The sequence below is a fragment of the Pseudopipra pipra genome, chromosome Z, assembly GCF_036250125.1.
Source record: "Pseudopipra pipra isolate bDixPip1 chromosome Z, bDixPip1.hap1, whole genome shotgun sequence".
Taxonomy (NCBI): domain Eukaryota; kingdom Metazoa; phylum Chordata; class Aves; order Passeriformes; family Pipridae; genus Pseudopipra; species Pseudopipra pipra.
In genome coordinates this window covers 39,562,670-39,585,896 of record NC_087581.1, presented here as the reverse complement: position 1 = coordinate 39,585,896, position 23,227 = coordinate 39,562,670, and the positions used below count along the sequence as shown (strand labels likewise).

The window sequence follows — 23,227 nt, the reverse complement described above, 5'->3', positions numbered from 1 at the left end:
TAGACAAATGCCACAATAAAATATGATCAAAAATCCCTATGCTGCTCTTTGTGCATATAGGCATATTGTTTCTTGCTACTTTGGAAAAAAAAATAAAATTCCTCAGACACGGAAATTCTTGTCCTAATGCCAAAAAACCTCCCCCTAAAACTATGGAACTCTTGTTTGATGAAGTATTGCATGAAAAATCCAAGATTTTGGTTGAAAGTTAGAAAATAATGTTTCTTATGCAATCTTTGAGCTAATGCTCGGTATCAAAAAGTTAATGAAGTGCAGCAGAGGTAACACCAAAGCATGGAAGATAAGATCCCTCCTGACCAGGAATAAAATTCCAACTACATTTCTCCTCCTCAGGAAGTAGAGAGTTTTCACACTGAATTCTCCTCATTTAAGCAAAAATAGTAACACACCACTGGTCAGAAAAGTCCTAATTCAATGAGCAGTCAAAAAAAAAAAAAGACTTACTCCATAGAAAACGATCAATAACTTCAGTGGCATGTTCCCAAAGGAAATAGAAAACATGCAGCAAATATTTTGCACGCATTCTCACTTGTGCCAGGAAAAAATCCACAAGTATCCTGAAAGACACTACGGGGTATTTTGTATATCATTGATTAAATTTATCACCCAACCACTTCCAAAAAGAGGGAGATAGAAAAAGACTGGCTGGATTAGCAAGGATTAATTCAATCAGTAAATCTTAAAAGGTGAGAAGAACAACTGCAAAAAAAAAAAAAAAAAACAAAGACCACTGAAAACTACATACTCAGAAAGTTACAGTCTGGATACACTCAGAAAACTTTGGTGCAGAAAACCACTTTCCTAAAAAAAAAATTAATTCATGTTGCATCACCATGTAAAAGAGAGCTCATCTTTTCTGCATTAGGAATTCTTAAGGCTTTCTCCACGTGCAAACAAAACTTCTAAAAGGATTCCTGTTCCTTAAAACAAAAGTATGAAAAACCACATTGTACCTATGACTAAAAATCCTTCATTTCTCTCATGAATAAACAAAGAGCTATAAGAAAGCAAGAAATGTGTAATCCCTATGTCTAAATCTGAGATGTTTCCTTGGATACAGTGCAAAAACAGCAGGGAATGTGTAGGCATCCTCTGAACAGTGTTTAATGTGAGGGCACTGTTCCTTGGAGGTCTAGAAAGGAATGTGGAAAAAGAAATTATCGTTCTATAATAAGACTTCAGGAAGAGCCAGAAATAGTGGCCTGAAGATCACTTATTAATTCAGTCTTAGCTTCTTGTGAAACTTTCTAAGTATCAGGTTTCAGCTCTGTTGGATATGGGGCTGGGTTTTTGGTTTTTTTGTTTTTTTTTTTTTCATTTTCCTTTGTTTTGGAAAAAGGAGAAGTGTGCAAAAAGCTTGAATTTACTACAATTACCTGTTTATTAGATCTTGCTTTCATACAGGGCATCATTGCTGTTGTATTTTAAGTATGATTTATATGAGATGGTGTACAACCTATTTTAAAAAGCCCTCCACAGCACCGGTGAAAAACAAGTGTTCTAATATAGAAAAACTCCTACTGGTTGAATTAATCAATGGTTCTACCAGCTTGGGTTAAAGGTGTGACTCAAATGTGGTCTAAAGAAAAATAATCGTAATCATAAATAATCATAAAAAAATGATGATCCAGGAGCATCAAAAATGTTATAAAGACATTCTGATACCTACTATCCTCACATCCCCACAGCAATTCTGCCCTCAATCACCTCATTGGAATTACTATGGTGTAATTACCCTTGGGAAGATGATATCAGAATCTGGCCATCTTAGTTGGAGTTTAACACTTCAGTTGCTTGAGACACAACAAGAGGAATGTGGCTGTCCCTGTGACAGGTTTTGTGAGTAACATGGAGAGTCTGGTCATTCAGGACATGAAAATTACTTCAATGCCTGTCGGACACTGATAAACCTGTTTCGTTTGAAAATTAGAGTTAATAAGGAGACAAGCCCAGCCCTCCATTAAACATATAGGAGATTTTATGTTTAAAAAGATGGGAAATTGGCTCAGCCCACATGAGGCCACTCTTACTATTGCTTCAACGTCCCACTAGAAATGAATTCAGGTCAGCCTATAGCATCTTTCCTCACGGTAAACCTTGATTTGAAGTAGGTTCTATGAATAAACAATAGCCTTTCAGTAGCACATGCTCTTCATTTGAGGAAAAAACAAATGGTAATTTCAGCAAGTAAAACACCAAGTCTCCTCTCCTTCAGCAGAAGTTTCTCTAACACTGTAAGTACTGCTTGTACTTTTTGAAAAGTACACCAATAATTGCACCTAGCCCATGTGTGTACACCACAAAGTATGATATCCAGACAGATTATTTTCCATAGGACATACATAAAATAATTTAAGAGAGAACAATGTGGGTACAGGTGCAGACAGACCCATGCTCCAAGCTTTTGAGTTGTCTCAATTGGACATGAGGAGCTGTCTGGAAATGGCATTTTGAGCCACACTTCTCCTGTCCCTTCACATCCTCATCTGCTCTAGTCATCCCAACACCCTCAGCCCCCAGGACAGAGCCAGAGTCTCTCCTCCCAGCATGGTACCAGTGCATTCCCACTCTCTCACACACATCCCCCTCAGAAGTGAGCAAAATGAAGGCTGAAAAAAGGGGACGTGGTTATTCTTTATGACTGAACAGAGAAACAAAAGTACCAAGGGATAAGTGTCAGGAAGAAAAAAGACCTATTCAAGCTAAAGACAATGCTGGCAAGAATAAACACGGGTATAAACTGGCCAAGAAGCAATTCAGGCTAGATGTTAGAATCAGGCTTAAAGAGAGCCATGACGGTCTTTGACAGTCCTCCAGAAGGAACTGTGAAGACAACAGGATTAAAAGAATTTTAAGGCAAGGCCTAAGATGGACCTGAAAAGACTCCATTCTACCTTCTTTGTTAAGGTTTATAACTATGACTCATTACCATTCTACATTTCATTCAAATTTCACATGCCCTCTCACATTGCTAAGGCAGAAATATGCATGTCAGAGAATTACATGTCAAAATACAAAGGTTTGTAACTTCTTTCCATAAAATTTCACATCTACAAAGCACAAGTTCCTGCAATTTCATTCTCTTCAAAGCTGGAAGGGACAAGAAACCAGACAGAGCTGATGTGAGTCCCAGGGTTCAATAAGCACTTTGAAACACATTTCCCTAAGTAAAGACTTAGTAAAGACTTTTAAATGTCTCCAAAAAATGCAGGTGTGCAAATTACTCCTGATACAGATGGGAGTTATGTTTCCAGCATCCCCTCAACCACTGTTAAACAACACCCCCACAAGCATTTTTCAGCTCATAAAAGCTTTATGAGCTGAAAAGTTTCTTCAGGTTTGGGTTTGGGTATTTTTTTTTCTTTTTTTCCAGCTGCTAACCTAATACCTTCCAGCACCAGCATCAGTCCTCACCACCACAACACACGAAGCTATGAGAATACAACAGGGCACAAGTTGGCAAGTTTTGCATCCTCGCAGTGAAAGACTAACTTCTCTGTCACCTCTGATGACATGGAAAGCTGTTCAGGTGGTAACACCTCACAGTGCAGGGGATATTTTTCTTTCTCACTTCCACAATATGGTCATAATCCCAAGGGAATAGCCTCCAGTTCCACCCAAGCAGATGAAAGTCCCAAGCTCCTTCCATTATGAAACATGTCCTTTTTGTGGCACAAAAAGAGACATTTCCCCGTGTACAAATATATTTTCCCCATTAATTGAAACACCTGCCCATGTGCCACAGGCTGTCAGAGAAAACACATCTTATTACCCTCATTAATTTGTGCACCTGTCTTACACTTGACCACATGGAATTGCAAGGATTGATTGTACAATACATTTCCTCAGTGAAAACTGCTGTGTTCTTACACAAATAAGCAGCTTAATCTATTCAGCTGTGTGTTCTTTCTTATCAGCACTTGAAGGCATTTTCCAGAATTTAAGCTAATGAGCTTGACCTTCCACCAGGACTCCAAATTACTTCTGTTTCCAGGGTATTTATTTTTTTAATCTAAAAGTAACTGAAATTTCCTTTATGAAAGTTTTAATTGATTGCAAGGATACATTTTGAAGGCCAGGAGTATAGCTATTTACCTCTTGGATAAGGAAAGTAGTCCTCTAGGAGAAACTCTTTCTGGTCTAATAAATGTAAGGGCTTAATATGCTAAAGAAATGAAAATATTTAATATTAAGTTTCAGTTCTATATTGTGCACTTCATACTAAGGAGGATGTGTGTCTAAGACAGACTAATATCCTTGCCACCATATTTAAATCAATTTAACCCAGTCAACATTCAACAACTATCCAGTGCAGCTTGAGTCTACAGCAATAATGAGGAATAATATATCCCCCACATTCCATACATCCATAACATATTCCATACACCAGTAGCACATTCTAGGCAAAAACTTGAAAGCGCCTCAGCAAAGTTGGTGCCAGTTTAGGGAGGGTTTGAGAATGAGAAGAAAGGCACAAAAAAAAATCCTTCCTACTTCTCCCTCTACCTGTGCATGGCCACAGGTGGACTCACCGGAGCCAGTGCTGCTCCCCCACACTCCACAGGAGGTAGGACACACACCAAGAGCAAAGGGGCCCCTATTCTCCATGAGATACACTCTGTCCTGCTTGCTGGAAACTGCTAAATTGTCTGCAACCCTCAAAAATCCACCCATTTACTGAGACCCTTCGCTCCCACGTGGAATATAAAACACTGCTCCTGACTAAGAAAGCCTAATAGCACCTCCATGAAGCACTTAAATATTATTATGCCTGAGCTACAGATGGCAAATGGAGCTGCAGAGAGCAATATTCAGCTGTGCTGGTGTAACAGCAAGTTTTTGCTGTAATTGAGCGACACGGCTGATAGGAAACAAACCCCGGTGCTGAATTTCTGTTCCACCATGAAACTGTTCCTCCTGGTAAAAGTTGGATAACAAGGAGGGGAAGAAAGAGGGGGAAAATTAATCTCATAAATGCTTCCAGCACTTGTGCATACACAGAAATGAAATTATTATATTAATTTATACGCAATACCATCTATACTGCATTATTATTCCTATTTGAAATAGTTGTTTTTTGAAGGGCTTTGGAAAGCAAGCTATCTTTTCTCAGGAGGCACTTTTGGACTCTTGACTCAAAGATCAAGAAGACCTTTGCATATAACATTCACTAATTAATTTTAAGAATGCTATATTACCTTGAAACACGACAAAGGAGGAAAAACCTTTGTTTTATGAGAGAGATGCAAGGATGAAAACCGTATTTCTAGTTCTCATCCAGCTGAGAATAAAAAGCCAGAGGTACAGTTTATGTAGTTCCTTATGAATGAGGAGCAATTCTCAAATAAAGAGTGATGGAATACGAAGTTAGACCATGTCCTAGTGAAAAGCATATATAGTAATATTTGCCAAATTTGCTCCTCTTCACCACTTCCTATACACATTTTCTTCAGCACAAAGAAAAGTTTATGGACTGAGGAACAATGAAGCGAAAATGAGCTTGACAGGATTTTTCAGATGCAGGCTTTCATTTCTGTAGAAACAAAAGAAAACACCAATCCAAATTCTCGAACAGAATAAATCTTTGGCCTCTCTGACTTAAATTGTGGTAAGTAAGTAGGTATAGGGTGTCTTTTCTTTGTGGAAACATAAGTGGTGGAATTCTCACTGATGGTGTCTGAAAACAGAAAAATAAAGAAAACTTCATTTTAACCTTGCACTGGATACAGGAAGTTCCCTATGTTTACAGAGAACACAAATAGTGCCATATTGAGACTTTAATAATATTTCAAGAAAATAAGGGGTTTTTTCTGTGCTCATAGACTAAATAATTTTTAAAGGTAGATTTTTTTAAGGATGTATAATTTAGGTCTGCTTAAAAAGATGCTGACACATAAGCACATATGTAGATGGGAAATGTATGCACAGTTTTGAAAGTTTGTGAAGATGAAGAAAACAAATCCTGGAGAAAGTTTCGCCTAAAGACCTGATCACCCAAGGGAAAAGCAAGAGTAGTTATGAAGAGGATTAAAGTATTGATCCACTGTCCCTTAGATAATCCATTTTGAACTAAATCCTGATTTAATGAATCACAGTACACACATAATTCTGGAAAAAAAAAAGTGTAAAATAAGACTGCCCTTGATGTATATGCAGAGAAATCCTACATCCACATCCTTCCAAATCATCCTCCTTCTCTCCATCTCCTTGGAATATGCAGCTGCCCAGTACAACCCTGTGGTGGTTTGGGCTAGGCCTTCCTTGGTGACCAGTTTGTTACCAAGGAAGGGTCCAGATTTACCCAGTATTCCCTACGATTTTTACATAAGCCAGACTATAAGAAGAAAGGAGGAGAGGCCTTCTCTTTCTTTCCTTCCGGCGGCTTGGAGGTGCAGGTTCCCTGCTGTTGAGTCTGCCGGGTTGGGGAGCGAGGCCTGGTTAGGCCTTGTCGGCCTTGGGAGACAGAGGTTGCCGGCGATCATTCTGGAGCAACTCTCGGTTGTCCCAGGAGAGTAGTGAGCTATTTTCTTTGCTAACTCTTTTAGTTGTTAGATATTGGGTCACCAATTGGGATATATATATATTTTATTTTAGTTTTTGTTCCCTTCCCCTTCTCCCTTCCCTTTTCCCTTGTGAAATTATATATTTTAATTGTATATAAGTGTAAATATATTTATATATCTCACTGTGGTTGTCTCTCTCTCGTTTCGGGTTTTCTTAGTTTTTTTTTTTTCTCCCTCTTCTCCCTGAGGTTTGGGGGGTGGGGGGGACTTCTGGTGGTAAGGTTTGGAGACTTGGCAGGGAGCCAGCTTCAAACCATATCAAACCCACTCTCCCTTTTACAATAAACCATAGTATAGATAAAAAATCTAACAGGAAAAACACTACACAGTGCAACTATTCATTTTTAAGTCAAATTAATCAAATTTCCATGGGTACAAAAGTATTTATCATGTGGCTTAACTCTAGTCTTCAGAAGTTCCCCTTCTGCTCTGACTTACAGGACTTGTCTCACTTCAAGACACTGATAACACATAAAGCTTCAGACAAAATAATGATAATATACCACAGAAACAAAAGGAGCGTTTAAATGTTAAGACAACAGAACTATCATTTTCTGAAATAGAAGGTTGTTGATATAATTTGTGCAGATTTACAACTTGTAAATATAAAGTGGGATAAAAAGCATCAAGTGAATAAAGATACAAAAACACTGCATGAAAAGTCCAGCCAGGATATGGCATATCTCAAGGGAACCACCGCTGATTTTTAATTTCTGAATGGAACTTTACCAAGCCCAAACCTGACAAAATCATCCAAGACTCCCATAAATTATGGATTCTGCTGGATGAGTTCTTTAGAGAACCAGTTAGAAAACAGTTTCTTACATAACCATTCAAAAGCAGTGCATGTGGTTAAGGTATATAAGACATAGGATCCATTTTTACTGTCTTCCTTAAAAAAAAAAATATTATGCAGCTATAAAATAATTAAACAGAATAAAACATTTAACCTAACAACATTCTGTGCTTTGTCCTGCTTGTCAGTTCTTTTACATTTCATTTTAAAAAATAAGGTTTTACCAAGACCTTACCTACTACTTAAATAGTAGTCAGTTAACAGGCTTCTTTATTGTGAAATTGCATAGCCTTCAGCTATTGCATTATGGAGATATAATCAACATAAAACCCAGCAGTTCATTACTACTTTAGAAGTTTCTGTTCTGGATACCCATGGAATTGAAGCTACATACACATGTACAGAACCATCAGCCAAAAAATGAGGCAGAATTAAAAATTATGTCAATTTGCATCACATATTCTCTAAAACCAATTTTAAAAAATACCATGATATGATACAAAAAACATGAAAAAAAAAACCCTTTCCCCAAATCACAGGAGGCAGTATAGTGCTTTAACCATTTTTTAGCTGACTCCACTGTACATGGCATTGTTAATTGCTACAGACTAATGGAATGTTAAAATAATCTGGCACTTTGTTTAGGACTAGTAATGCATGGAATGGAAACCGTGAAATTAAAATGCTTGTTTCACAGATAGCTGAAGTTAAATCAGTGACTTGACAATGTTAAATAAGAAAACTAGACTATAGCCATCATGACTTTTAAGAGAAAATACCAGAGTTTCATATTCATTCTTACATAGAAATTAATCTTACTGCAAAGCAAATGTAACATACATTTGTGAGGGCTTTTTATTGGATAGGAAAATAGACCTACCAATATTCAGTAAGTTGCTGTCTAGATAAAACTGGTACTTTGCATCCTTCAGTGATCCAAGCAACATCTCCAATATATCCTAAAGGACACCTCTTTTTTATGACAAACTGTCCATTCTGGTGGACTGCAGGTCTAAAAGGCAAAATCTTACCTGTGTCATTGCCTGTGATTTGAATAACATACATTCTTATGTCATTGTCAGGGTGTGAAGTAGAAGGAGACACCTCCCGATGTTGCAAAGCCTCTGTGGCCTCCTCCACCCTGGGTGGTGCTGTTGGCCATACCACTGCCGTGGCTGTGGATGCTGTGAAATATTCCTTGTCGATCTCCGGCTCTGACGTCTTTCCTGTCAGATCCTCATCAGCAGTGGCTTTACTGGGAGAAACAGACTCATCAATGATGATGATGTCATGGCTGGTTACCTCCTCTTCTTCCTCAGGGATGATACGAGGGGACTTTTGAGTGACCAAATGTTTGGATGCCAATGTGGGCTGAGTTTTGTCTACAGCACTAGTGGAACGTGTTACACCGGTGAGGACTGTAGCCTTATCTGTTGCAGTAGCTGCAAATACTGGCTTGATTTCTTCAGGTTCCTCAGTCATTCCTGAACCTTCTGTGGTTTGGCTTGGAGAAGCTCCCAAGGTCAGATGAGTGATGCTTTCCACAGTGGAACGGCCTGTCAGCACTGTATGAGGGGGCAACACAGGTTCCCAGGTCACTGCATCCCTGTCTACTTCCCTGCTGGGAGTTCCTTGGCTTTCCTGGGCACCAGCTGTCATGGGCATTACCTCAGTGACCTTCTGCTCTTCATCAGTAGCAGTTTCAGCTTTTGGAGACACTGTGAGGTGCAAGGTCCTGGTGCTGGTTTCATCAGGTCCCAGAACTCCTCCATGGTCTGTGAACTCTACTGCAGGCACTGGTACTTCTGTTTCTGGGTATATCTCATCATAGGCTGAACCTGTCTCATCCTGCTTCTCATTAACAGGTGTTGGAGATGATTCAGATCCTGGTGATGTCCTTTGTTCATGTGGTTGGACAGATGTCACAGATAAGGTTGACTCTCTGGCAGTTCCTGGCTCATCTTGATCTTTTGTGGAGGCTTCCTCTGGGAACACCTCCCTGTGTTTTGCAGTTGTTTCTGATGCTTCTGTATGAAAGATACCATCAAAAGGAGTCTGATCAGTAACTGGCATATCTCTAATGACCTCACTCTCTACAGTAACTGGAACTAGGGAAGCATCATGTTCTTTCCATGGGATTGCAGTATCTACCTCTGTTACATCTGTAAATACAATAGTTCCATTTGTCCCTGATGTTTCATCTCCTTCATGCTCAGTTACCCCTACAGTTGTGGCCATAGCACTTGGCCATACGTTTGAGGAGCTAAAGGACCCTGTTGTTGCACTACTTTCTTCCACCGGTATTTTGGATACTGTGGTCATTTCCAAATCCAAAGAGCTGCTTGTGTGGGAGACACCTGTAGTATGTCTACTCTGACCAAAATCAGTTGATACCACTTCTTCATCATTCGTGGTCTCCCCTGGCTCCATGCTTGTCTCAGTTTCATCTGTAACTGCTGAAATTGGAGCTCCTGGGTGCACTGTATATTCTGCAGTCTGCCCTGAAAATGCTGTAGGCTCCATTCCAGAGACACCCTCCTCTGTACCTAACTCAAGGATTCCCTCAGTGTGAGATGACTCCTCTGTCATATACCCCTGATATTCATCTGTTGGCAGCCATGTTTCAGGAGCTGGAGGAGCCTGTGTGAATTTCTCCCTTACAGAACATCCCTCAGACTCTGCTGCAGCACAGGGAGGGATGATGGCTGTGGCAAGAGGGGTCTTAATGTCCGTTGTTCTCATTTCTGGCTCCTTTGTTTTTCCCTGCTCCTCTGAAAAGGCTGATGCTTCCATCTGCTGAGATGAAGAGATAACAAGTTTGCTTTCTCCCAGGCTTGGTGGGGGATCAGTGCTTCCTGAGGCAGCCTCACATTCTGTTTGACCAACACATGATACAGAAAAGGATACAGGTGTCCCAGGTGACAGGGTAGGCTGCACATCTCTCAGGTCCTCTCTGCTTCCTTGGGCCGATGCCTCACTATCAAATGCCATTGCAGAACTAAATTTAACAAGTGGTGTTGACCCACTTGCTGAAGAAAATTGTCCAGTGGTTACTGCATGTTCATCTAAGAGTGTCTCTGATGCAGCAAACTGTTCTGATTCTGGGACACTACCTGTAGCCGTGCCAGAAACTCTGTCAGGCACAACAGTGTATGTGCTCTCACTGCCCTCCCCCTCTGCAGTAAGATCATATTGATCAGTGAGCAAAGCTTTAGGGATTACAACAGTTGTAAGTTTCTTGTCAGATTTTGCCTCCATTGACTTTTTGGTGGGTTCTCGTGTTGAGTGGGCACCATGATACACATTCTCTTTTGTTAGTGAAAGTGAAGTCCCTGACCTGGGAGACTCTTTCCGGGAAGTCAGTAACAAGCTATCTGTAGCTGTCATCACAGGGCCCACTTCTATTTGCTCAGTTTGATTATCAACATCATGTTTTTGTGCGTCTCCTGTGTCAGCATCTTCCCAAAAACCAGTAGAACTCTTATCTACAGCTGTGCTATCCTGAAAAATTACAGAGGTCAAGAAAGCGTCCTCAATGCTTTCAGACCTACCTTGTTCCTCAGGCAGTTCTGCTTCAGAGTAAGTGTGGTCCAGCTCCAAAGCTGCAGATGTGCTCTCTGTTAGCTTGGGGAAAACATATTCAGTCCTTCCCAGTGTATAGTAAGTGCTTATTTCGCCATCTGTAACAGTCTGAGGTAGAAGGGTGGTTAACTGAATGTTCTCCATAAGCACCTCCATCTCCCTTTTTTCTTCAGCCAGTTCAGTAGTCATTTCTGTGTCTTCCTCACTCTCAGGGGTTGTTTCCTCCCAGTCAGGGGCCTCTGTTTGGGTGTCAGGCACTTCAGTAATCGGAGTCTCAAAGACAGGAGGTTTGAAGGTAACTTCAGCAAGTAGCGATTTCACGCTGTCAGTTTTCAGAGATGTCACGGGCTCAAAAGTTGTAGGCTGTGTTGTGACTTTTTTACCTTAAAAAAAGGGGGGGGGGAAGAGTTAAGGAATCATTCAATCAGAACACAAATGACTGTTACATTAATTCAGTTTGAGCATTCCCAACAAAAACTAAATGCCACACTGAGAAATAAGTGTAAAGGTAAAAGGCTTTAGATAGTTGCTAAGAGCTTTGAATGACACACAATAACACAATATTAAGGTGCAGAACATCTAACTCAAAGTCAGATGAAGTGAGAAGAGTAGCAGTATTCTCCATATTTTTTTACTTATGTAATTACTTCTGGGAGTCCTTGTGCTACATGAGTACCCATCAGAGAGCTCAATGCTGATCTGGGAATATAAAACTTTATTTCATGATATCACGAGTGAGTGGAGCTGCAAACCTATGGGTTTTCTTCAAAGTTTGCTGCAGCATCCAACCCAAATGCATAAAGGGACTGTAAAATTGCTTTAGTTTATTTTCAGCCATAATTACAAATTGCAAAAAGGAAACCTCACTGGAGTGAGAGAGTGGCTAATCAGTAGGATCAAGCATGCCATCAAAAAGTACTGCATTTAAATTCTGCTGAGAGAAATTTATTATGGGGAAAGGTGAGAATGGTAAACCAGCCATTAAGATCATAAACTTAATACTATAATGATGTTGATCTTTCGAAAACACTTCAAAGATCTGAAGTGTTCTGAAACTACTCCACACACAGAAATGCTTCTATGGGAGTGCTGGACATGAAAAGGCAGAGTGTTGAACCCTCTGGATGGTGGCCAGAGTAAGGGGTTAGCTGTCCTAGACCCACAGGAGACACAAAGGAAGGTCCTTCAGTGAACCAAATTGAGATGTTTTAAAGAATCTTGTTGCCTCGCTCCTTGTCCACTCCTTCTATCCCAGATTTCCATTACTATCTGAGGAGGAAATGTGTGCCAGCACTGCGAGGCCTGTCAGCAGATTTTAAATTCCTGAAAAAGGTAAGTCTGTGCTCTGAAAACAGGTTTTACTTAGGAAAAGTCCAGGGTGGGAACATCTTCCTTCTGCCAGTCTTCCAGATCAGGAATCTTCAGAGGGGCAATAGGAGCACTCAGGTGGAAGATGTGAATGTCTTAAATAAGTGCTGTTAATTGCTAAGTGACTGAGAGCCAAAAGCCTTATAAGGATTCAAATAAAGAGTAAAATATAGTCTCTAAATCACACTAAGCATATGAAGAATGTTTTAAACAGGTCATGTGTACGAGGACTCACTGCTTACCAGACAGACACAACTACACTACAACTTCTTGAAAAACAAAATATTGTTCAGCTTCTAAGGGAGCAAAGAACTCTATTCCAGTCACAGGCAGAAATCAGAATAATTCCACTGTTTTACAATTTATACTCAAGCATAAGGAGCATGTATGCACAAATCAGTTCTTTTCACACACCCGTGACTCATTAAGTGTCCCATTGACAACTGTAGATATGAATTCCACACATGTAAGTCAGAGTCACACAAATATTTGTTTAGTTTCATGCACCAAGCTTTGAAAATGTCACCTTTGCAAGAGACCTGCTTGATTTACCCTAGAGTAGAAAGGCTTGCCAGAGAAAAAAGAGTTGATATTTCAACTTTTATGCATGAGAAGTGAAAGTGAAAAGGAAATTATGAGGGTAGGAAAATATGACATTGCTATGTTTAGAAGTGGTGGTGGTCTTTGCCAGCAGAAAGGAGAATGGATTATTATCCCTACTATATGTTAAATCTTGTTGTGGTTTTACAAAGAAGACTTAGCTACTTATATAGAGAGATTTATTTTTCTCCCCAGTAAATAAAAACATTCAGTTGAGCAAAAAGGAGTAAAATTGTTGAAATCCCACCAAGCAAAAGCACAGCCTTAAGACAAGAGATTTTTGTGTTTTGGGGTTCTACCACCTCAAGTGGATCTTTGTTGTTTTCAATGCCGATGTGATTCAAGTACGAGATGGCGCTTCCAAGAATCAAGAAATCCTTGCAATTTTCCCCCCCCCCCCCCGCTTGTGTGAGGCTGGTTTAAACCACACAAGTTTTATTTCACAGCTAGGGAGCAAAGGGTGTACACAAGTGCTGTGTGCTACTGTAGCTCTTAAAATTTCTACCAAAGAATTCACCAATTTTTTTTTCTTTAACAGCTATTTTTTTATGGCAAAATGGAAAGGAAACAGCCCAGTCTCAAACTCTCTCTTGTAATCATGGGATCAGTTTCCTTAATGCAGATGGAATTGGTTTTGCAGCCAACACAAACGCTCATTCAGACCCCAGTTGCCATACTCTAAGTGACTATCAAGTTCACTGTTTGAAGGAATATGAAAATGTAATACCCTCTCACAAAGCTAGAAAATGAGGGCATGGGAACAGACTTTAAAACCTGCAGAAAAAAAAAGGTAACTTTATTTCATCACTACTGGGAAGTTGTGTATACTTACTCACAGCCACTTATGTTGCTTCCAAATTTCCAAGAAATGCTTGTAAGTCCCAAAAGTTCACATACTTATGCCTGAGATGCAGTTTTTTATTGTTCATGACTCATATTTGCCAATTATTTAACAAAATAGGTGTATATTTATTATGCAAACCTGAAAAAACACTGAGTGCATTTTATTTGCTTATATTAAGAAATGGATAAATAAATATTAGATTTATATAGTAGTAAGAGGCAAGCCCACATTTGCTAAGAGATTATCAATAAACAGCCAAATTTTCTCCCATGGAAACTGTGTGCAGTTCAACTCTGGTTAAAATCAACTACAGGACCTCTAAAATCACTTTGTCATAAACATGACATGTAAGTTTTTTTCATAGAGGTTTGCAAACTTATTTGAGTGAATAAAAAAAATTGTGCTGCTTCAATAAGAAATCTGTCAGTGTTATATTTTTTTTTCTGTGGGAAAAGAAAAACAAAACAAAGAGGAGGTTGCTTTTTTAATAAGCAACATGAGTTTGAACGCTGTCTGCTCCATCCAGATGTTTTGCATTACTGTGCTCATTGCCACATGCGTGCAATGTGCTATCTCCTTTGTCCTCCTCCTGATTCAAGACATGAGGCAGATTTTCCTAATAAATTTCATGAACATATTAGCAGCAAGAAAGCAAATTATCTCACCAACAGCTGCTCATATCAAAGACTGTCTTTTCTTTCTTTTTTTTAATCGAGTCCTTTTATACTGAACAACTTGCATGAAGATGATTTTGGAAGGACTACATGACTTTGCAGAGATACTACATTTTTTTCTCTGCATTTATTTATTTTATGCTTTTATTGTATATAGTTTTCTTCCTCTGTTGTTTAAATAAGGATTCAAAATAATGAATCAATATTAAAACAATATTTTTTCAAGGAAATCAAGCTGCCCAACTTTAGACAGGGTTTTACTTCGCAATTACCAAGTAAGGATTTTAATACGTTCTGTGCTGTTTAATAATAATTTCAAGATATATAGGTGTACTTTCTGGAGGAGTAATGCTTATCTTTAAGACTATAAATATACTATGATTTATATATATGCTTTTTCAACATTACCAATTCTAAAAAATCTTTACTCATATACTTTAACTTGAACCACTTGAGCAGTTTTTCTGCACTCAGAAATATTGTTTGCATGTTTACATTCAGGTATGTTCCTAAAAACCTGGCAGAAGAATATAGACCCCATAGACAAAGATTGCTCTGAGTCATTGCCAACAGCCAAAACAACAAAAATTGTTTTAAGTGGGAACAAAACATGAAAATAGTGAATTCTTCATGTGAATTATAGACAAAATAAATTATTAGAAAATAACAGTCAAAAATAATAGTTTAATATCTTCCAGCCCAATTTGAGTATGATGCCTATGCAGAAATCTTCTCTGCTTAGTTTTTATGTATTTTTTTGTGTTAATTTGTTGAGTTTGTTCTGTGTGTCTGTCCCTTCCCTGCTACCAACCCTAGCAGAGAGGACAGTCTTGAATGTTCCCCTGACTCCAAGAGTTTTGCTAACTGGAGTTTAAACTACTGGCAGAACCTTCCAAACTGGACAAGTCTAAGATTAAGAACAGATTAAAAAACAAAAATAAAATAAAAGAAAAGAAAAGAAAAGAAAACAAAATCAAACAAAATAAAATAGTGCTCTGAGTTACAGACTGAGCAAGAAACCTCTGATTATGGTACCGACTCAGTACCTGCTCCTTCACGCCTTTCCAGAAGCAGGTTGGTGCACAGGGAATGTGGAATTGTGTTCATAAATAGTGAGACCTTTGGTAGAATAACAAGAATCCAAAATCTGACCCTGCAGCTGTACGAATTTCTCTCTAACTCCAGGTGTATACTTCCACTTACCTACACTGTGTTTTTTGATGTCAAATCAAAAGCCAAATGTAATGGGAAAAATATGAAAATCTAAATGCAGTGTCCATTGCACAAAATATGTGCAATATCAGAGAAAAACCAGTAGGATTCTTATAAAAATACAAATTTGGAAGCTATCAGTCTATCTTATCTGTAAGAAAAAGACTTATAACGAACAGTCATGCATTCTCTTCACACCATTGCCCAAGGCCTTTTCTTCCAGCTAACAAAACAGCAGAGGCAGCAGCTCTTTTAGCTCTAGTGAACACAAACACTCTTAAGTAAAACCACTTGCTGTTTCATAACATCTGAAGTCAGATTGTTAAAGGGGAAAAGATATGTTATCTCCTGGTTTCCCCACATGCAAGTATAGTTCTGTGAACGAATTATAACCTGCCAATCTACCCACAAAGGAACAATAGCAAAAAAACCCAACATTTCTCTTTCCTCATTATTTATAATAAAACTGCCAAAGAGGACAAAAAAAAAAAAAAAAAAAAAAAAAAAAAAGAATAAACCAGCAGGCCCCTTTAGTCAGCTCTTTCTAATTAAATCTGTATCCCAGCACCAAATCAAAGCAACAATCTTTGCTTCATGATTGCAAAAAAACAATTGAAGGACAAAAAGAGCCAAGATTGTCACTTGAGGAAGAATTGACAGCAAAATTCTTGCTGCTTTGCTTTCCCCACCTGGTGTGAAAGGAGCAAAATCACCCCTAGTGGTGTCCAGTCCCTGCAGCACAACCAATTTATCTTTGCTGCCCATGAACACCTAAAGGGATGAATCTTTTGCTTCTTCACCTTATTGCTCCTAATCCTGTCCTTGTTACCTGACCCATTCAATGACCTGAGGGAACAAAAGGAAAATGCCTCCAGACGTGTCTTCTTCTCTTTCCTCTCTCCCTCTGGCCAAAACATTTGCATTTAGAGGTTACTCTTAAAGCACCCAGTTTTGAGTCACTCAGATAAAAGCAAGTTCACTTGCTCTGGCAGAACTCCTCAAGCGCCACCTCCTGAGGCTCCCAGCAGTTGCTCCACACATGTCAGTTAGATTGATAAATTGGGTTTTCTGTGTTCCTACATTTAAAAGCTCAAGCTGCACCTGACCACCTCCTTCTCAGGGTGAGGTACTAGAGAGGTGTTATAGCACAGTCGTTTGAAGTGGATTGAGATTTTTCTTGCCATTTTCAGCATGGTTTGACTGACTTCTCAAAATCCCAAGGCAGAGTGAGGTGAGAAACCTGCAGTGAGCTGTCAATGTACACAGCCTCTGTGCCTGTTGCTATGAACTCAGCAGGGACCTGCAGGGACTTATTAGTCCCACACCTAGTTCAAGGTATTACTGTGGATCTCTATATATGCAACTATAACTGCATATCTGACAGAAGCACAGAGATTTGCCTTCTTAGGAAAGTAATAAAGGGCTGGAGAGTTGTTATGGTTGATGCTACCTGTCTCAGTAAGGTGGCTTAATCTCCTTGCATACCTTCACCTTCACAGAGGGGAAAGGCAGCTAGAGCAGAGCCAACAGCCTTGTACACACTGTGGTCAGTGCCATGACCTCAAGGTGCTTGTCTGTTCAAAGGCATCTGCCCATTCTGATACTGGGTTGTGAAATGGTGGAGCACACTGGCTTTATTATGCCCGCATTCTACTACCTTTCATATAAGATAAAACTTCTCCTTTTGGTTTTCTTCCTCTCTTCAGGTCAGCAATTTTGCTCCCTGGGTATCACCATCACACCCTAGGTCTTCACTGTTCTGTGGTTATTTCCAAGCTGATCAGAAATCCACAGATCCCCTGTAATGCAGTTCCTGACATCAGGCTGGAAACAACTCCCTCATCCAGGAAATAGCTGGGACACGCAGCTACTGACAGTTGCTGCGGAGAAGAACAGGACTGCCCAGTTATTCAAAGTTTTCCAGGCTAAGTCACATGCAGGAAAAGGGAAGACAAAGTTTCTTTTGCCAGCTATTGAGCTGTGCTTAAGAGTCTTATCCTTCCTGCTGCCAGACAAGTGGAGCACTGTGGATGATTCCTGAGGCTCTGCCTGCAATTGTGGTGGCTCTTCCTGTAGGACCTCTTGAAACTGAGGCTACATATTATGGAGATCATCATTCCATATATTTCTTCTATAAAATCATGTTCTGATTTTGAGCTTTAGGTGGATGAAGTATCAAAGCCAGAGGCCCTCAGTCCCAAATAGTTGTTAGCTTGGATACACCCTTGATGATACTGTGTTGGAACAATCAGAACAACATGAACTCCATTCCCAATGAACACACATGGCAATATCATCCTAGAACTGGAATTTCACAATCCACAGCTAAAATTAAGCCATGGTGCCAAACCAAAGTGGTATAACCAAAGAGAAACAATAAAGGTGTGCGAAACTGAGTCAAAACAAAAGAGCAAAATGTCAGAGGAAAATGGGACAAATCCAGAGCGAAACGATCAACACATGTTTTGAGTCAAGTAAAAAAGTGTTTTGCTGAAAGGTTTGCCAAGATCAATACAGGTCTGTGAAACAGTTCGTAAATCAGTGTTACTCAGCAAAATGGGGATTTACATATCAAAAATTCAATGACTTCTGTGTACAAAGCTCATCAAGTTCAGTTTTGTTGCAGGTATGTAAGGAAAAAAAACCTTGCATACATTTTGATTAGTGCATTTCTGGAGTGCAATTTGTCCTGCAGATGTTGTAGGACAAAGTGGCCCATCCAAAGTCAGCTGAAGTCTAATTTCTACTCAGACCAGTGAATTAGGTCTGGAAAGACTGGGAGGCTGAGGGATTGGATTAAACAAATACACTATAGCTTTAGGCAAGAAGTATTAAATAGGTACATATTAAAGAGGATTTTTTTATCATAAAATGCTTTAACCTCTTAAAAATTAACATAGGTGCTCAGCACAATTGTTCTACTTTTTTCTAAAAAAAAAATTACATTAATATATATTACAAGTCCTATATGTTAACACTTGAAAAACCTTCTCTCTGATGATGCCTCCAAGGAGCTGCAAGTACTTAATCATATGTCTAACATGAATCTTTTTCAGGCCTCATCAGATACAAGATTAGTTATCTCTCAGGAAAAAAAAAAAAAAAAAGTCTGGCAAAAGCCTTGGAGGGATGAAATTAAACACACAGATGTTTCAGAAGCTCAGAGCCGTGTGGCTTCTGCAGAGTGAAAAGCACTTGTGATCAAAGAGATGAAGTTTTCAGGTTTTCTAACAAGACTTTCTGATTTTAAATCATGTGTTATTAGTCTGGGCCGCTCTTATTTTCATAAAGTCAAGACACTTCATACCATGTAATTTTGTAACCAAAACACTGCTGAAGTTAAAATCCTGAACTTAACTGTGCTTTTAAAAGTTGCCCAGGTTGGCTGCTTTACTGAAACTAGTGCATATAATTTTTAAATTGAATTTACTTCCTGGATCTATTGTATATTTTAATAAATATGATTCCTTTCTAAAAAGTAAGCAAAATGTTCAAAATATGGATTGAAGTTTCTTTCAACTGCAAATTAAAATTAATATTTTGAGATTTTTTCCACCAAAGAGTCCTTCAATCACAGAATAGGGGTGAAGAGTTTAAGCTAGGATGAAGGAGGAGATATTCCCCTTCTTAAATACATGTTTTGTCTTTGTGATGACTAATACAGGTGCCTGGTTTGCCACAAATCTGTTGTGGTATGACTGGGAGTTCAGGTGAGGAGGGAAACAGCAGTGTAATGTGAGACACATAATTAAGGGCTATGAGCACTGAATTGGGGTTATAGGGAAAGCCAAGGGCTTTGGGAGCATAGTTTTGTTGTCAGGCACTGTGGAAATCTCTCTGTAAAAGCTTCACATTGACCTAAAAGCAGCCAGAGCTGGGGAATGGTGGGGTTTGTGATGGACTAACGCACCAAAACTTTGAAACAGAGATAATGAGAAGCTTTGGAAGACACTTCTAGACAAAAGATGGTTTGAAACAAAGACTTTAAATTCAAGCCTTCTGCTCTCACGCAGGACCATTTTTTTCACCCTCTCCCTTTTTCTGCCCCAAGAGAGGGACTGGTTCCAAGGCTCCAGTAGGAGAGAGTGACTCACTCCAAAGCCACTGCATCAGGCAGCTGCTGGAGATGTGGAGGACCACAATGCCGGGAACTGAGTCTCATTACTCACCACATGCATAAATCTTTTAGCAAAAGCAGTGAGGAGTCACAGCTGGTTTCTGTGGGGTCCCAAGCACCTTCTGAGAGGGGGAGACAACTTTCAGTAACTTCTGAAATATGCAATAGACAGGCTCCCTGAAGGAGGGTACAGCATTACACTCCTGCATTTCCTTATGTAAAACCAGATGTATGGCAAAACCTGAGTCATGTAGCTAGGGGTGTTTAATTAATTCTGATGTAATGTTGCTTGTAATTAAAGTTGCTAGAGAGCAGCTCACTCTTTATCAAATTGTATTGGTCCTGTTTAGTCTTATTGTGTCTCATAAAAGGGTTGATAGTTCTACACTGTCTACTTCCTGGGCTGCAAAGTGATGAAATATTTATTCTTCACATATCAAGGGCAAGAGTTTGCAGAAAAGGCAACAATCCCATACTTAATCAAGGGTTTTTTTAGAACAAATTGTCTGTTACTAAAATTTGCTAACTAAAACTGCTGGGAACAACATTGTAAAGGCACACGCTGCTTGAAAGGGGTGAAATTCCCAAAAACAAACAGTAAGTTGGAATTTGTCCTAACTAAAGACTAGGTTACAGGCAAAATTTCCAGTTCCTATTCCAGTCTTTTAGAGGGACTGATGAAATTCACCCCCATTAAAGACTGTTTTATCTGCAAGAGTTTAAACAGACCATAAACAATTTCGAGGAGGAACAGAAGCAGTGATATGACAAAACTCTGTTCTGCAGAATTGAGCACAGACCCCTGAACTTAACTAAGTCCTTTTTCCTGTGTGCAGTTCCCTTGAAGTCCATTAGTACTACTTTCACATGCAAAGTTTTAGAACATCATACCCACAAATTATAAAGGAAAATTAAAAAAACAAAACAGTGCCTGAGAACAGCCAGACTGCAACAGATGTTGGGATTTCCTATCAAACAGTTCATAAATAGGTCTTCAGTTCCTGAGCTAGAAAGATCAGCAGCTGCAGTTGGTTCACCATCCACAAAAATGGGGACAGTACCAACTGCACATTTCAGGCAGTTCTGAGTTGGAGGCACAGGACTGAGTCCAAAAAACCAAGATATTCATAGTTACAACCAAGCTCTGCACTTTTAACTCAGCACAATGTTAATGTCAGTTGTGCTATTTGCAACCACAGGAACTTCCTTGAGCAGAGAGGCCTGTAGGAAAATTGCTGGGCTCTCCAACCTCCCTGTGCTGCTGAGGGAAGTAGGAGATTCAGCTGGGAAACTGGTGAAGTTTTGGGACAACAGGAGCCTGTGCAGGGATAGGATGCAGCATAATAGCAGAGCCAGGGAGCGATCACTGGAGATAGATGAGGTTGCAGGGGAATATTGAATCTCAAAGGAAAGCTGAGAGGTGTGGAGGACATCTGGTTTAGACTGATGCAGTCTACCATGTGACTGTGGCAAGTGCTTGATGTGCCTCTGAAAACACCAGGAGGGAAACAAGCAGCACTAAGAAAGGTAATTTAGACAATTCACGGGGACTGAGCAAGTAAGAGAAATATTATGACGGGATAAAGTGTCTGGGATCCAGAGATAGCCCCAAAATCAGAGGCATCTCAGAGACCTGAAAGTGACCAGGCTTGTACACAGCCTGTTAACAACCTCTCCTACTGCCATTCCTGGAGACAGAATACCAAGTTAGATGACAGTCATTCACCTGGTCAAGTAGGACATTTCTGTTTTTATCACAGAATCAGAGAATAGCTGGGGTTGGAAGGGACCTCTGGAGATTATCCAGTCCAACCTCCCTGCCAAGGCAGGGTCACCTGCAGAAGGTGACATAGGAACATCTCCAGGTGGGGTTTTGAATGTCTGATATGTCTTGTGTCCACTGACATGACACAAGTATATCAGGTTGCACTCAGACATCAAAAAATGGAGCATCCACAGACTCAGGGTGACTATGGGCATGTGAAAACACTGCTCAGGCTGACATCTTACCTTAAAACCTTGCCTGTCTTCATCTGCCAGCATTACTTTATGATGTTTGCTTTAGTTTGGCTTTTCTCTTTTTGGTAAAGCAGTAGTGATAAAACCAATTCTTTTAAAAAAACACATGTGCACAGCAAGAACCAAAATAAAACAAATATTTAAAGAAAACAGGGTAAGCACAACAAAAATAATGACTGAAAAAAACCTGCTTACGTTCATAGCAGTAGGCATCAAACTTGCTATGTGGGTAAGGGAAGCCTGTCTGGTTCTCATAGCGATACAGGGTTCTCACCCCAAGCAACCCTCCTCCGCACTGGGGCCGTGCCACGGAGGCCGGGTAGCGCACACTGCCATCCGCCAGCCACCCGTAGTCACACTGGTCAAAACCATTCCTCCAGGCCACGTACAGGTTCCCCACAGAGGCCAGAACACCCCCTCTTTCTTTGCAAAGCTCCTTGGCTTCCTCGAAGGTGAACTTCTCAGGGGCTGAGACATGAACCACTTCATCTAGGGGAAGAAAAGAGAAATAACAAACACCGTCAACTCAGCTTAGTTCTCCTCTTCCAGTCAATATCTGCAAGGTTGGATTTTTTTCCCAAATATGTTTTTCCTTGAAAGAAAAAAAAAAATCAGCTAGTTGGAAACCAAATGTCCCACATTTGATTTTGAAAATTAACCTACCTCAAAGCACGAGCATTTGTAAGCAAACTTCATGTCACAAAGTGCACGGTGGTTGGACACTGAGTCTCTCCCTCAGTTCCTGAAGCTTTGTTAGACTTTGTTAGACTCCTCTGTTAAGCTTTGCAACTCAATTGAGCTAATTAGGCCCAGCTCAACACAGTTTACTTTCTCTGTAGAACAAATCTTTTACATTTGCAAGCATCTTACCTAATCATTTAATCATCACTAGAATCTCACTTGAGACACCCCCTCAAAAACAAAACAGGCAAATGTTCTGCTGTTCCAGAGTAGCTTCTAGGGTCAGATTTCTGCCAGTCTTCACCTTGCTCCACAGGGAAACACAGGTGGGGAAATACAACAGATATGTTTCATATACAAAGCCCTTTTTGTGTGAAGAAAAGCTGAATTAGTCTAGAATGTTTTTAGTATTGTTTAGCTTCCATGGACTAACAGTTTGTGAGTAATAGCCGTTCAGCTTGAAACTGAAACAAAGCGAATAGCATGTGTGATATTTTACTTCCAAGCTAAATCACCCTTATGCAGTTGTCTAGGTTGCCTCATTCACCCAAGCACTATAAAAAAAAAATAAAAAATCAAGCCTCTAATGTTCATGTCCTGGGAATGAAGCAATAAACTGACTCTTTCCCAGTTTTTGCTCAGACTTCAAATGGAAATGATGAGACCTAAAATCAGTATTTTCAAATCAACAGTGTAAAATTCAAAATATTTTTTACAAGACAGCAGTTCCCTTCCTCAGATGGAGTAGGC

At 39.7% G+C, this 23,227-nt stretch overlaps 1 protein-coding gene across 1 annotated transcript in view; it reads right to left on the bottom strand.

Moving 5' to 3' along the window:
• The window catches only part of VCAN (versican), a 97,623-nt gene that overhangs the window by 40,940 nt on the left and 33,456 nt on the right, over window positions 1-23,227 (bottom strand). The window contains exons 6-7 of the mRNA XM_064642488.1: window positions 21,992-22,285; window positions 8,412-11,345 (exon numbers count right to left, since the gene is read on the bottom strand). Of these exons, the coding sequence (XP_064498558.1) occupies window positions 8,412-11,345; window positions 21,992-22,285 (3,228 nt within the window). The remainder of the gene's footprint in view (window positions 1-8,411; window positions 11,346-21,991; window positions 22,286-23,227) is intronic.